At 46.3% G+C, this 16161-nt stretch overlaps 1 protein-coding gene across 1 annotated transcript; it reads left to right on the forward strand.

Moving 5' to 3' along the window:
- The first annotated feature begins 5174 nt into the window (after positions 1–5174).
- Positions 5175–9447, forward strand: LRIT2 (leucine rich repeat, Ig-like and transmembrane domains 2). The gene is made up of 3 exons (XM_065893918.1): positions 5175–5284; positions 5583–6364; positions 8654–9447. Exons 1-3 carry the CDS (start codon positions 5175–5177, stop codon positions 9445–9447), a joined length of 1686 nt encoding a protein of 561 aa, XP_065749990.1.
- Positions 9448–16161: the final 6714 nt, after the last annotated feature.

Raw genomic sequence — 16161 nt, forward strand, 5'->3', positions numbered from 1 at the left:
ATTTTACAGACAAGAAAACTGAAACCCAAAGAGCTGAATAATTTATAGAGCACAGTGATGGATTTTCTTGGAGGATCCGTGTCTTTGACAATGTTCTGGCCAGGCTGAGGGTCTTTGTTCAGTATTGATCTCTGCAGTGTGACCCACAGCAGTTTTACTATGGAAATGGATTTGTTTGAGCTACTGAAACCTGGGATCAGAATCATGAGAGCACCAGTGCATGTGAATGTGGGATTTCCATACATGGCTATTTCCTGCCCATCACCTGTAGGGTACACCTGACTTTAACTTGGGGGCTGTTGCTATTGGTTAGAGAAATTATTTGGTTGGAAAATGACAAAGCCACCGTCTACATCATAGGTCAACAAACTTTTGTTTTTCTATAAAGAAAGCCAGATAGGAGATACTTGAGGTTCCATTACTACTACTCAACTCTGCTGATGTAGTGTGAAAGCAACCCCAGACCATATGTAAGTTAATGAGCATGGATGAGTTCAAATAAAATGTTATTTACAAGAACAGGTGGCAGGCTGGATTTGGCTCCCAGGCTGTAGTTTGACAACCCCTGATCTAGATTTGTAAAGGCATTTCTGCTATGCCTTGTGAGACTTAAGACTCAACTCTGATTGTTTGGTATATGAGGCTGACAGACACTCCCCAAATCAGAACAAATATAAGTGCAGTGGATGACAGCAGCCATCTGTTGAAATGATAAAGATGTTTTCTCTAAATGATTGGCTGAGCCAATCGAGACTGAACAATTATTGACCCAACTAACATGCAGTTTTATTGAACTCTGAAGAAAAATCAGAAACTTGAAAGCAAGAATGTGTTAGTATTTATCCAGTAACGTGTGTGTGTGTGTGTGTGTGTGTGTGTGTGTGTGTGAAAGAGAGAGAGAAAGAAAGTTTCAACTTTCCAGTGATTCATGAAGACCTACCTTGGTGGTCTGAATGGAATGGCCCCCAAGATGGTCAGCCTCCAAATACCCATATGTCAGTCTTTCTTTGTATGTTCTGTCTTCCCTGGTTTGCTCTTGTAGAGAAGAATCATCCTGGATTGTGCTCATGAATATTCAAGTCACTGGAAAAAACAAATTCACACTGTAAAAAATAAAATGATGTCCTGTTTATATATTAGTCTTTTGGTATATGAATCTGGTTAGTATGAGTCAGTCCCTGGAAACCTAATGTCTTCTTAAAATCCTGGGAGAAGAATTTCTAGGACTTCCCTCGTGGCGCAGTGGTTAAGAATCTGCCTGCCGGTGCAGGGGACACGGGTTCAAGCCCTGGTCCAGGAAGATCCCACGTGCCATGGAGCAACTAAGTCCGTGCGCCACAACTACTGAGCCTGCGCTCTAGAGCCCGCGAGCCACAACTACTGAGCCCTCATGCCACAACTACTGAAGCCCGCACACCTAGACCCTGTGCTCCACAACAAGAGAAGCCACTGCAATGAGAAGCACGCACACCACAAGGAAGAATAGCCCCCACTCACCACAACTAGAGAAAGCCCACGCGCAGCAACGAAGACCCAACACAGCCATAAATAAATAAACTAATTAATTAAAAAAAAAAGAATTTCTAGTCTCTCAAATGCTGAAGACCAACCTGCACTAGGGTGATCCCACAGCATGTGGCCCTTGGAAGCCTTGTTTGGAGGTTGGTTGGAATCATGACATCTCCAACATGTCTTTTTAATTTTTTTTGGCTGCAACATGGTTATATTCCTCCTGACCTAGGCAGAGGGTATGTCTGCTGTCACTTGATGTAAACATGTAAACTTACAGGGAACCAAAAGGCAGACAACAGAAATTTTATCCTGGAAAGTGGATGTGGCTATTAAAACTAGGCTGTTAGTCAAGGGGCTCAGTGAGCAGTGCGTTTAAAGGGCTAGAGCTGGAAACTTTTGTTTTAACTATCATATAATCCAGGAGAGACAAAAATCAGTTTACAAGTACTTAAGCATATTTTATTGTATGGGCATTGTAGTCAGGATTGGTTAGGCTTATGCTGTGCTAACAATTCTCAGATTTCAGTGGCTTAACAAAGAAACATTTATTCCTGCTCTCACAGAGTCTACTTGAGTGAGTGGGAAATGAGGATGGAGGGAGGGGTCTGCTCTCTTCTTCACTCAGCGACCCAGGCTGATGAAGACTTCACCACCTGGAATGTCAACAGTTGCTGCAAAAAGGGAAAAGAGAACCTGGAGAATCACATAGGGGCTTTTAAAACATTATTTCGTCCAACATTTCATTAGCCTGAATATTGGTCACGTAGCCCACCTGTTTCAAGGGGGCTTGGGGATGTAGTCCTCTGTGTGTCTATCACAGGCACAGGGAGCCAAGAAGACCGTCTGAGACATGGTTGGAGCAGGTGGAGGAATGAAGGAAAAACACCAGCTTGAGAAAGAGGAAGGACAGCCTATCTGCTTCCTGGTAGGTTGCCTAGTTCTCTGTCTGAACTCTCCCAAAGTTCCGATCATATTGGGGGATGGGAGGAAGGGGGCGTTTTCCAGTTGAACAGATAGGAAATCTAAGACAAGCCAGGGAGCTGCTGCTCAGAAGCCATTTTTATCTAATTAATTTCACAAACACAGAGTAACTCCTCCCCCAAGATTCTGTCTCTACTAAAAATCCTAAGAGCCAAGCTCCTAAAAGCATCCTTCCAGAAGGGAGATAGGGCTATAATATCCTCAGATTCCTTCCTTCCTTCCCTTTGTTGTTAAGTCTCTTGAGTTTAGGGACACCACTTAACCACTAGTTGTTTAAGAGAAACGACACGAGCCAAGCTAACTTTAATTGTTCTAGTCTCCTGTTTTAACTGACAGCACGGCTATTCCCTATGCCTATATACAAAATAAGGAAACTAGAGGATGAGGGAGTCAGGAGAGAAGAAGGAGCTGTGATTCCAGAGATGACATACCAGTGGGCGTCCTTCTCAATTTTCCGGCAGACCACTGAAAGGTTGAGTTGAGCTGGATTCATTTAAAGAGGCTGGATGGGATGAACAGAGAAGAAATTGTGGGGATGTAGGGCTCTTTAGGCCTTTCTATTTTGGGGTGAGAAAAGAACTCACTAGTCATTTGTGATACCCATGGACTGAATCACATTTTCCCACAAAGCAAGGCTGGCAAAATTTTGGCCAACCTGGTAGGGAACTCTGGAATGAGAATCACCCATCAGAGTTGCCCCCATCAGGCCAGACTGGCCAGGGCCCTGTGCCCTCACCTCCCTCAGTCTCTGCCTGGGGCTGCCTGGGGAAGGGCATGACCTCATGCAAGCACTCCTTGGAGTTGAACATCGACTCATTCCTTGAAGGGTGTCTAGGCAGCACCTCTCCACATCTGCCACAGCTTTTTGCTCATTGTACTCTCCTTGCTTTTTAAATTTTCACTTTGAGAGGAAGTCCAGAGATCTAGCCAGATGGTAGAGTTAGACTGTCTGGAAATTCCAGCAAATATATCTGGCTTGGATGGAAAGCCTGGGGTGTAATCAGCTTACTTGATGACCCATTTCCCCTCTCACTGGTTAGATATTAAGCGGATTTTCTTCCCTGAGGTCTTTTATAGGATATAATGTATATCATGAATCTTAGGGGAACCCATGGAATTTCAATAGTCATCAGAAAGTACCCCAGGTAATGGAAAGCAGACTCTCTTCCAGAGTCTGTTGGTGTGGGAGGTGAATTAAACTTTATTGGGCACCTACTTTATGTTAGGTACTTTATTTTGCATAATATTAATATTTCCTAGAAACACTATAAAGAATTCATTTATTTTCTCACTTTGCACAGGAGAAACCGACTTTCCAAAGATCTCAAGACTAGGAAGTATAAGCTAGATAGAAGATCCCATGGGACCGGATCTATAACAGTATTGCTCACCATGGCCTTCCTTGCACCTAGCAAAGGTGTGGCTTAGAGCAGATGACCAGTATATATTTGTTGAATGAATGAAGAATGGCAGATCAAATATACAAAACCACATATTATCTCACTTAAAAAATTTTAACAGGGCTTCCCTGGTGGCGCAGTGGTTGAGAGTCCGCCTGCCGATGCAGGGGACACGGGTTTGTGTCCCAGTCCGGGAAGATCCCACATGCCGCGGAGTGGCTGGGCCCGTGAGACATGGCCGCTGAGCCTGCGCGTCCGGAGCCTGTGCTCCGCAATGGGAGAGGCCACAACAGTGAGAGGCCCACGTACCGCAAAAAAAAAAAAAAAAAAATTTTAACATAAGAAATACACAGCGTTCAGGGAAGATTTATAACATGTGAAATACACAGCATTCAGGATAAATTATGTGATCCAGGATAAGAAACATGCTTTGATTTAATCAGAAAACACAATCTCGTGGTTTAACCTCTGTACCGTGATGCTTCTCTGATTCTGGTCATCCAAGCAGCAGGTGCAGCTGTCTTAACGCAGAAGAAAAACGAATCCACCACGCGAGGTGCTGGGGAGATTACCACTGATAGGAGTGGTTGCAGAATTACTTTGTTAACCATTATCTGCATTCACTTTTAGAGACTGGTTGAAAATTCTAGGTTACAGAAGCCAATTGTGATTGATGAAGTATTAGATGTATTCTGGCCAAATCTCCTGAACCATAGTGCTCAGGATAGCATTACCTGTTTGTTTCTCAGATCGTTTTTTTTTTGTTTGTTTGTTTGTTTTTTGCGTTACGTGGGCCTCTCACTGCTGTGGGCTCTCCCGTTGCGGAGCACAAGCTCCGGATGCGCAGGCACATGGCTCACGGGCCCAGCCACTCCGCAGCATGTGGGATCCTCCCGGACCGGGGCACGAACCCGTGTGCCCTGCATCGGCAGCCGAACTCTCAACCACTGCGCCACCAGGGAAGCCCTCTCAGATCTTTTTTATGAGACTGAGGGGAGGCAGTATCAGGACTGAATTGGACATCTGGCTTATAGTTTGCTCTCTGGACTCAAAACCCAGAAAAATGGTAAATCTTCTGACCTTAGTTAAGAGACATAGCTCCCTCTTCTGGGTTCTTACTGAGCTTGTGATCTGGGCCATAACAGACCTCAGAGCATCCAGGGGCTTTGCTGCTGCTGTACTGACCTACATCATTATGGATTACCAATAATAGGATTTGCCACTCGGAAGCTTGGACTATACTTATTCAAAAACTCATAAGGTAGTTTCTTACAGAAGAATATGGCTTCAGTTTCTCACTATTTCTTGCTAGTTCTGGTCTTTCTGGATTCACATGCAGCTCAGCTATCCTGTCTGCCAGGATGTACCTGCTCAGAGGAGAGTTTTGGCAGGTGCGCTGGGCTAACAAGATCCCAGTAGGGGATGGGCTTTCTTTGGGGATGGTGTGAAGTGGGAGCAGGCCAAGATTTGGCAGGAAATCAGCAAAATCTCTGTGAGACTCCCTCTAACTGGTGCTGAACTTTGATAAACTGTGCGCTTTTACCAAAATGGGTCTAACTCTTGTATTTCAAGAGAATTGTATTATTTCCTTCTAATTCATATGTCTAATGCCAGGATAAGCCTCATCCCACTTCCCACTCCCCAGTTTCCTGATGTACATCTCAAAGCTGTTGTGGTTTTTTTGTACAGGACTCTGCAGTGCGTGTCTATCACTTTGGGAAAGATCCCAAGGAAACTTCCTGAAGAGTTCAAGCAAGTGAGAATTGAAAATTCACCCTTATCTGAACTGCCCCGAGGGTCTTTCATCACCATGAGCACCTTGGAGTACCTTTGGCTCAATTTTAACAATCTCACTGTGATCCATCTAGGAGCCCTGGAGCACCTGTCAGAACTGAAAGAGCTGAGACTGGAGGGGAACAAACTCCGCTCAGTACCATGGACGGAGTTCCGTGCCACCCCGCTCCTGCGGGTCTTGGACCTCAAACACAACAGGATTGATGCACTCCCTGAACTGGCTCTTCAGTTCTTGGTCAACCTGACCTACCTTGACCTATCCTCCAATAGGCTTACAGTTGTAGCCAAGAGTGTCTTCTTGAACTGGCCAGCCTACCAGAAGCACCGGCAGCCTGGCTGTGAGACCGAGATCCTCTCCAGCGTGATGCTGGCGCTGCACGACAACCCCTGGTTATGTGACTGTCGTCTAAGGGGACTTGTCCAGTTTGTAAGGTCCATCAGTCTTCCAGTAGTCTTGGTGAATCCCTACCTCATGTGTCGAGGTCCTCTCTCCAAGGCAGGGCAGCTTTTTCATGAAACAGAGCTCAGTGCTTGCATGAAGCCGCAGATCTCAACCCCCAGTGCCAATGTCAGCATCCGGGTGGGACAGAATGTGACCCTGCGATGCTTGGTACAGGCTAGCCCCTCACCAACTATTGCCTGGACTTATCCTCTGAGCAAGTGGAGGGAATTTGATGGTAAGTGCATGCACCCTCTCCACGTATCTGGGGTGGGGTGGGGGTTGGGGAGGTCTGTAGCAACCCTGCCCTCAATAGAGAAGTTCTAAACTGGGTCAATCATGAAGGAGGAGTGCAGGTAAGCCTGGGACAGACCTGAATTATACTCACCACGACAGAAAAAATTCCGAGACAGTGTTCCACTATTGGCATTATTTTATTATTATTATTATTTGGTCATGTGACTCAGTGAAAGCCCGGAATCCTAACCACGAGGCCGCCAGGGAACTCCCTATTGGCATTATTTTACATGGTTGCGTACAGATCTCTATAGGATATAAGATGTAAATATACGTACTCCATATAATATATATTTATATATTTGTTGCATACAGATCTATCAATATAATATATATTTGTTACACACATATATGTATAATATATATCTATATATTTTTGCATACAGGTCTCTATAGGAAGTAAGATGTAAATATATATATATTACATACATATTTGTTGCATATATATATATATTTGTTGCTTACAGATCTTGATAGGATGTAAGATGTTAATATATATGAATTGACTTAACAATATTTTATTGATATAAATATTATAGAATTGTATATGAACACATATATTCTTTGAAAGCCTTCTAGATGCAAAAAAACCATACCGTGTATTTTTAAATCAGACAATTTCTGACTAGAACTGATTCTAGAGATTATCTGTTACTTATTTCTTAAACTTCTCTGAGCAGAATCACCTGGGGTGCTTGTTTCAAATAAAATTTTCAGGCCTCTCCCTGGAGATTTGATTCCGTTAGTCCAGGGGAGGACCTGAGAGGATGTATTTTAACAAGTGTTTCATCCCTCTGCCATTGCCTACCCCTCAGCTAACTCTTACCAGGCAAGGTTGGGAAGTCCTAGATATTGACTGAATTTTACACTTCCTACCGCTGTGTTGATCAGACCTAATTGGCTTGAAGTTGCCACGCTGGGACCCAGGGAGAGGGAGTGACCTGCGTGGGCCCCACCGCTGGGATTCTAAACTGCCTCTCATTTCCTGAAGTTCATGCTCTGTTATCACACCTCAGCTGAAATCACCTTTAATGCCACCCTTCAGCACTGGGGTATATCACAAAGCCAGGGATGGCCTCTTTAGAAGTATCTCGATGCTATCTAGAAGACAACTAGAAATATCTAAGTGAAACTTGAGAAGTACAGTCAGTCACCCAGATATTTGTTATATATGGTGACACACCTCTGGATGATTAAAAAATACTTAATTAGCTGAAATTTTGACTTTTTCCTATCATTTGATTACGTCTTATAGGCTTGAGGTTAAATACCAATGAAGGAGAAACATAGGATCTGTTGTCGTAGCCTCTTTGAGAATGATGAGATGCATCCAGATGTTATCTTTTGTGATGTTCTATTATCATTCTCTTTGGTACCATGTTAGATCCATTCTCTCAGTAATAATAACAGCTAACACTTACTGAGCACTTACTATCAAACTTACGGAGTAAATACTGTTATCATCCCATTTTACTGATGAGAAAATTGAGGCCAAGAGAATCTAAGCAACTCATCCAAGACCATATATTTAGTAATGGATAGAATCCAGGCACTTGGCTCCAGGCTCTGAGCCACTCGACATCTGGGAGGTAAAAAGGCACTTCCTGAAGCTCACAGTATTGTACAATCACACTGTTGTTAGCGATCTCCTGGAAACCACGTGTTAGCTCAGCGAGGCTAAGGTCGTTTGGTGGGAGGAGCTAGTGAAGTTAAAAGAGTGTGGTCTGGGGCTTCCCTGGTGGCGCAGTGGTTGAGAGTCCGCCTGCCGATGCAGGGGACATGGGTTCGTGCCCCGGTCCGGGAAGATCCCACATGCCGCGGAGCGGCTGGGCCCGTGAGCCATGGCCGCTGAGCCTGCGCGTCCGGAGCCTGTGCTCCGCAACGGGAGAGGCCACAGCAGTGAGAGGCCCGCGTACTGCATTAAAAAAAAAAAAAAAAAAAAGAGTGTGGTCTTCATAGACAGAAGAACTAGGTTCCAGATCAATCGACACCCCTGAACGATTCTCACTATAGGCAAGTTGCTTAATCACTCTAGTCCCCAACTTCCCATGTGTAAAATCTGGGTGCTTACCTTACAGGATTGCTGAGAGGCAACACCTGGCACCTAGTACATGCTTAATAAATGGTCGCCACCACCTTTTAACATAAAACTGGCATTGCTAGACACTCTCCAGCTGACTGTCTATCAGAGAAATGTCTACCTGAGCTGTTTTGCTGTCTCTCTCCCCAGTGTTGACCTCGTCTCCTGCAGAAGATGCTGCTCTGTCGGAGCTGGTCATACCTGCTGCCCAGCTGGTAGACAGGGGCAGTTACACCTGTGTAGCCTCCAACTCCATCGGCAGGAGCAGCTGTGTCATCTCCCTCCACGTCCAGCCCGCCCAGGCCGCGCCCACACTCCATTCTCTTTTCTCCACTTCGGAGGGCAATGCCTACGTTGACCTGCGGGTGGTTAAGCAGACAGTGCGTGGGATCGTGCTGGAATGGTTTGTGGCGGCCGACACCCCTGAGAAGTGGTTCACCCTCTACATTGGGTCGGATGAAGCCCGCAGGAAGGAGGTCGTTCATGTCGGCCCAGGAATCAGCACATACTTGGTGGATGATCTCCTCCCTGGCACAAAATATGAGGTCTGCCTTAGCCTGGGGCGCCAGCCCCCACGCCAGGGCCGGTGTGTGGTCTTTGTGACGGGCCGAGACCACGGCGGGCTGGAGGGACGGGAGCGCCTCCTGCACACCACGGTGATCCTGTGTGCTGTGCTGCTCTCGGTGCCTGTGGGCGCCTATGTCTGGGCAGTCCAGGCTCCCTGCAGCTGCAGGGAATGGGGCTTGCGCTGCTGTCCTCATCGCAGGAAAGCCCCCAGATGCCCCCCGGCAGTCCCGGAGCACAGGGATGTCTCCTACAGAGACCACACAGCTGTCTGTGAAGATGGCCTGGGGCACAGAGGTGCTGAGGGGGAGGGGGACGAGGAGAGAGATGTAGAGGGAGATAGTGGCCCGGGAGGAATGGTGTGGGCCTCCAGCCCCTAAATTAAATCTCTGTGGCAGCTCAACTTGGCTCGACCCACTTAGTCAACAAGTATTTATTGAGCAGCTACTCAGTTCCAGGCTCTGAACTTGACACAATGATCCAGGAGACACAATTCTTATCTTCACAGAACTGGTGCCGATGGACCCTTGTACAGTTATCCATGGTGACTCGAAATTAATAAATGTTATTTTCTAAATATATAACCCTATAACATTTACGTGTTTACATGGAACATTTACATAAAACACATTTCACATGTGTTATCCTCCTGCAGAAATGTAGGATTCTAGCCTTTGTTACAGGTGAAGAAACAGAAGCCCAAAAAGTTACAATGACTTGACCAATGTCACCCAACTAGTAGGCAGGAGGGACCACCCAAAAGAGGTTCTAGTTCCACTGTTTCCTTTAAATGTTTGCTTTGAAGTCTTTTGTGTCTCCGGTTGTTCAGAAAGTATTATTCTTCCTTTTAACAGCAAACTCCCAACTGAGATCACATAAGTTTGATGTTCTAATAAGCTGCCTTTTGGGGTGATGAGAGCCTGGCGGGTGATGTGAGTCTCTATTTGTGGGTGTCTGTGTCCCTGTGAGCAGTCCTTGGTGCTCCTGAGAGCCTGGTGCCATCAGCAGTGAGGAACAGGGGACTGGCTGCAGCCCGGGGCTCATGGTCCAGTGATTGATGGAAAGCAGGGTCACAGGAGCCCTATTTGGAAAGAAAAGAATTTATATAAAATCATATAACTATAATTATTATTATTGCTCTTATACTTATTACAAAGAGGAGGCTACACAGTCCTGATTCCCACCTAGTTTCATGCGATTGTGAGATTAAGGCTTATTTTTTCAGCCCTGTGTCCCTAGTATTGCAGTGCTGAGTGTGACAAGTGTTTTTATATGAATAAGGAAATAATCCGCACTCCCTTCCCCAGTTAATGTTCCAAGCTCTCCTATTAAACCCCTGAGAGGTGGTTGTTTCCTCTTAAGGGGCTCACGTGGAGTGTGTGTGTGTGGCTGAACCTCAGGGACAGCTCACTGTCCCTGCACGCACCCCTGCTAGTGAAGGTCTTTCCCAGGATTTAAACCGACATCTGTGTCCTCACAGCTTCTCCCGCTGGCCACAGGGAGACGCTCTGAAGACTCAAGTGTGAGCTGACCCCCTTGTGACATCCCCAGAAATATTTTCTCCCTCCTTCCCACCTTCCTTACCAATTCCTACTCATCCTTCCAGACCCATCTCTTGTATCACGTCCTCCAAGTAGCCCTCCTTGACTTTACATGTCTAGGAAAAAGAAATAATGAGTGGAACAGGGTATGCAATGTTTTTGTTACTTGCAAACCCTTTGGGGCAGAGAGTGACCTTTCTTGCTGTAGCTGCTGGGCTCATCCAATACCTGGACTGTGTTGATAATCAGTGTTGGTTATGATGAATTTTAAAAAAATTGAAGACAGCTCTCATATTCAGACCAATTGTTACCTCACTTCTTCAAGTTCTCCTCATTTATCTTTTTCTGAGCACCAGAAGCTTTTTCATGGAAAATTTCTGTCACACCAAAAGTGGAGGAAATCTTGTTCTTCTCTTCAGTCAGGTTCCGTAATTTTTTTTTTTTTTTAACATTTTCCACTCTTACATCATCTAGTCCTCGCTCTCAACAGGTTTTTTAAACTGGAGTATTTATGGTAAATACAAAACTTACCTGTGAATATTTTAGTTCTATCTCCAAACAGATAATGAAGTTTCAAAAAGACACGACCACAATTCCACTGTCACACCAAAGAACATGAATTTTTGAACTATATGTACATATGTATAGTTATCTATACATATGTGTACAAATAACACACACATATAAGTAATGTAGCGGAGAATTTTTTTATGAGAGATTTCCCATGATAAATTTAGAAAACAAGTGGTCGGAGCAGGGTAAGAACGTACTTCCATTGGCCTCTGCATACTCCTTTCACAGGATCAAAGGCTGTCCGTGGGTCATGAGGGGGCGCAGTCATCGTGAAGTGGCCTGGGGCTACCTTGAAGGCAGGAGTGGATGCTTTGGCCTCCACTTCGGGCAAAGAAAGCTTCGTGGTGGGTGTGGGCAGAGGGATAGGAGGAGGGAAGGGGCTGTGGAAGAGGAGTGTGGGTAGCAGGGAGAGTCAGGAGCATATCCTGAGCAGGGGCAGTGTTCAGCTGCATCTGTGACATGGAAATTTAGGGAGAGGGAACATAATCTAGAGAGGATTTCTGAGAATCTGATATTTTAAGACCCTTAGCCTGCCCCTTAAAAAATCCGGAAGATGGGGCTTCGCTGGTGGCGCAGTGGTTTTGAGTTTGCCTGCTGATGCAGAGGACACGGGTTCGTGCCCCAGTCTGGGAAGATCCCACATGCCGTGGAGCGGCTGGGCCCGTAAGCCATGGCCGCTGAACCTGCGCATCTGGAGCCTGTGCTCCGCAAAGGGAGAGGCCACAAGAGTGAGAGGCCCGCGTACCGCAAAAAAAGTCCTAAAGATGCACGTTAGATCGATTAGGCAATATGATGGTAGGGGTAATAGCACAGACTCTGGAGCCCAGTTTCCTGGGCTTAAATTTTAGCTTTACTTCTTCCTGGCTTTGTGACTCTGTTTCCCTGAGCCTTAATTTCATCATCTGTAAAATGAGGATAATAATAGTACCTACCGCATGAGGTTGTCCTGATGCTTGTACGAATTTTTACATGTAAAGATCTCAGAACAATGCCTGGCACATAGTAAGCCCTGAATAAGTATCACCATTTAAGGCATCCATGTCCATTTGTGTTTTCTCTGAATGTGACTCAGAAGACAGACTGGTCATTTGGAACAGCAGATCTTATTAGGATTACATATGTGTGTCTATGTAGAAATACATACATATATGTATATATACATATAAAGACAGGGTATCTATGCTAATGTCCTTCACATTCTGTTTAATTAATGCTTAATTAATGTTCTGTTCTGTATAAATAGTGTTTCAAATATGCTATAGTTTTAGATTCAGTTGTCATGCTCTTGGGAATCTGTTTAGAGCTTATACCATGTCTATTTAAGGTAAGTGCCTTTGATACAGGAGACATTTGTGAGCAGGGCTACTTGCTTTTAGAATGAAGCCATTGCTAGTCCTAGGCATCTGTTATTAGCAACTTGAGAGAGGTGTTTTGTCCTTTTTTCTTTTTGCTTGTTAGAGCCTGTGTCCCTCACACCTACAGGAGGGCCTGACACAGATGATATACTCAGAAATTGTGTTATTGAAAGAATGATTGAGTAAATTATTGATTAATAAATAAATGGCTGGACCTCACTCAGCCAAAGAGGTGCATTTGTACAATTTTATAGTGTCACCAACATCACAAGTCCATTGTTACAAAATAAGGTCACTTACTTTATTGATCAAATTATGGTTGCTTAAGCCTTACCCACTTCATTCTAGAAACTAAGACTTTCTATTTTTAAAAAAAAATTATTTATTTTATTTTTGGCTGAGTTGGGTTTTAGTTGTGGCACGCGGGCTCAGTAGCTGTGGCACGCGGGCTTAGTTTCCCCGAGGCATGCGTCATCTTAGTTCCCTGACAAGGGATCGAACCCACATCCCCTGCATTTGAAGGCGGATTTTTAACCACTGGACCACCAGGGAAGGCCCAGAAACTAAGACCTTCTGAGCATTGCCCCCTCACCCAGTTATTTCTGTGAATCTCCTAAGGGGTCTTCCCTGTGTCCACATGCCGGTCAGCAGTCTTAGTCCTCACCTGGCATCCTCCCTATTCTCTCTGCCCATCCTCCCACGCTCGGGGCCCTTGAAGACTGTCAGGGAAGTATTCCTGCTTGCCAACAGATGCCAACATCCATGCTGGGTGAGCTGACCCAGGATTTTCTCAAAGCTTCCAGTCCTCATGGTGGGGAGGGATAAATTGGGAGATTGGGATTGACATGTACACACTACTGTATATAAAATAGATAACTAATAAGAACCTACTGTATAGCCCAGAGAACTCTACTCAATACTGTGTAATGACCTATGGGAAAAGAATCTAAAAAAGAGTGGCTATATGTATATGTATAACTGATTCACTTTGCTGTACAGCAGAAACTAACATGACTTTGTAAATCAACTATACTTCGATAAAAATTAATTTAAAAAAAGCGTCCGGTCGTCAGAGAACCAGGAGACTCTGGCTCCTGCCCAGCTCTTGCCAAACTTCGCCAGCTGGACTCTGGGGGACAGCTGTTCAGTACAGAGTCCCATGGGTCCTCTTAGGGGCAGTCTCATTGGTTCCTAACTCCCTGGGAGCATAGATGCTCAAACGCAATCTGTAGGGCTGCAAAGATCACAGATGTTGTGGTGTCTGCCCCGCCCTCCCCCACTTGCCTCCTGGTCCACTCTCCTCTCTTCTCCTATCAGAGGGTGGAAACATCCTGGAGGTAAGGATAAGCAGAAGAAATCCTTTCCTCAGGGTATGATGCTCTAGCATGGGACCGTCAGCCGTCCTCAAATGCCCTCGTGTACAGCTAAGAGTAGCGCCTGTCTCCTGAGCTTGTATCAGCAGAAACAAAGCTGGTGGCAGGTGCTTTGCATAGATTAGCTCTTGTCATCCTCATAGCAGTGATTTTTTTGCATCCTGTACTGATGAGGAAAGTGAGCCCCGGGGATGCTCGGTGTCTTGTCCCAAGTCACACTTAGGTGGCAGAACCAGGATTCAGACCCAGGGCTGTCAGACTGTAAAGAGCAATGTTTGTTTGTTTTTTGTTTTGTTTTTGTTTTCTCGGCCACACCACGCAGCTTGTGGGACCTTAGTTCCCCAACCAGGGATCGAACCCGTGCCCCCTGCAGTGGGAGCACGGAGTCCTAACTACTGGACTGCCAGGGAATTCCCGAGCACGATGTTATTTCATATAATTAGAAAGTCTGAGCTCAACAACAGGAAAAAAGCACACACTGTTCTACAGACGTCTTGGAGTCACATCTGTTGGTTGCCCATCTATCCTTGGGGCCCAGGAGTGGTAGAGCCCACCCAATCTGTTATCCCTGCCTCCCAGCTCTTTACCTTGAGGTCTAACATTGTGCCTGTCTTAGTGTGGCTGGGCAGGCAGTCCCTTGGCCCACACTGTTCCCTAATGCAGTAGCACTTGGCCTGGCCTCACTCCAGAGGGTCCCCTCCAGGGCCACCACATTTGCTAGTCCCTTGGTGTTAGCCACAGCTTCCTCCTCTTTCTCAATGTGGCTGGTGCTGGCAACTAGGCACTTTCCCCATGCTTCCCAGTACAAGAGTTGCTCACATGCCCAGTTTCCACGATTGCCTCTCCTTTGGTTCAAGTTCCTGGGCTTGTCCTGGAGCCCCCATTCCCCACCCCTGGGCCTTGATACTGACCTGAGCTTCCAGCCCAGGGGCCTTCATGTCCCAGAGACAGCACTGCTTCCTGGGCTTTCATTGCCTATACCAGGCCTCCCAATTCCTGCCCTCGCTGGGCTGGGCTGGGAGATAATTAATTTTAGCTGCAGTTGCCATTCCTCCCCAAGCAGCCCTGCTGAGGTGTGTCCTGCTCATCCAGGCTCTGATAAGCCACACTCAGGTAGACAAGCCCCACAGGCGTGTTGCTGTTACAGATGTATGCGTGGCAAGTTGAACAAAATTTTGCAGCCCCCCACAGTCGGATCTGGGGGTCGGGGGATGGATCTGTCAAAGGAGCCAGGCAGCAGGCTGAGCTTGGCTGTCGGGACAGTTGGTCTGTACAAGTCATCTAACACTGATGCTATGCAGGCAGCCAGAGGTCAGCTTGGCTTTTGGTTAACAGATTTTATTTACCATTTACAAAAGAGGTCAACTGCATGCAAGTTGTAAGGGCGCTGCATTGCCTATGGAGGGCAAACGTGATCCAGCACAGCCCTGTCCTGAAACCTGTACCTGTTTGTTCAGTCTGGGCTCCTGGCTTGTTAGAGCCCAACCCTTAATACAGCTTGGGTTGTGGACTGCAGAAACCCTGGCAAGAAGCCTGCACACTGGCACATCTGAGTAACACACCTTCAAACACCAACTCAAAAATCAAGAAAACCACATGTGCATGTAATCTGTTTAAATAAAATCACGGACATATTCTAGAGAGGTTATTAGTGAGTGGAGCGAAACACAAAGAATTGTTCCGTTTCTCTCTCTGGGCACACGTTTAGACTTCCTCTTGGCAGATTTCCTTAAAGTCAGACGGAACTTCTTTGCATTAATAGAGGCCTGCATGTCGTCTCTGCTGGAGGCCGTGGTCACAAGCTGATGAGGTGTGCCCCAGCTACACAAACATGCTGAGGGGCCGGGAGCCCTCAAATGAGCTCCCTGCCGCCAAACTGCTATGTGGCCTCTGGCAATCAGTCCTCTAGGGAACTCATTTTCGTCGTCTTGGCAAAACGGAGCCTTGGCTGGATGTGCTGCCCGGCTCTGGTCCTCTCTGACAATGGCTGTCCTGGGCTGTACAGGGGATGTAGTTGGGGGGTGGGGGGTGGGGAGGGAGGAGACATGGAAGGGAAGCTATGCCATCACCCAGCTCGGGCTGTGGTGGATCAGTGGCAGTGCCCTCACCCAGCACAGCGCCTCCTGGGGGGTGCTTGGAAGAATAGCTGAGGGGCTCCCAATACTTTGTGGAAGAGCTGCACCCCAGAGAACTGGGCTGCGGAAAAATCCTTTGCATTTGTGCTGCTTTGCCCTTGGTTAAAGCCCCTGTCG

This window comes from Phocoena phocoena, chromosome 16 (assembly GCF_963924675.1).
Source record: "Phocoena phocoena chromosome 16, mPhoPho1.1, whole genome shotgun sequence".
Taxonomy (NCBI): domain Eukaryota; kingdom Metazoa; phylum Chordata; class Mammalia; order Artiodactyla; family Phocoenidae; genus Phocoena; species Phocoena phocoena.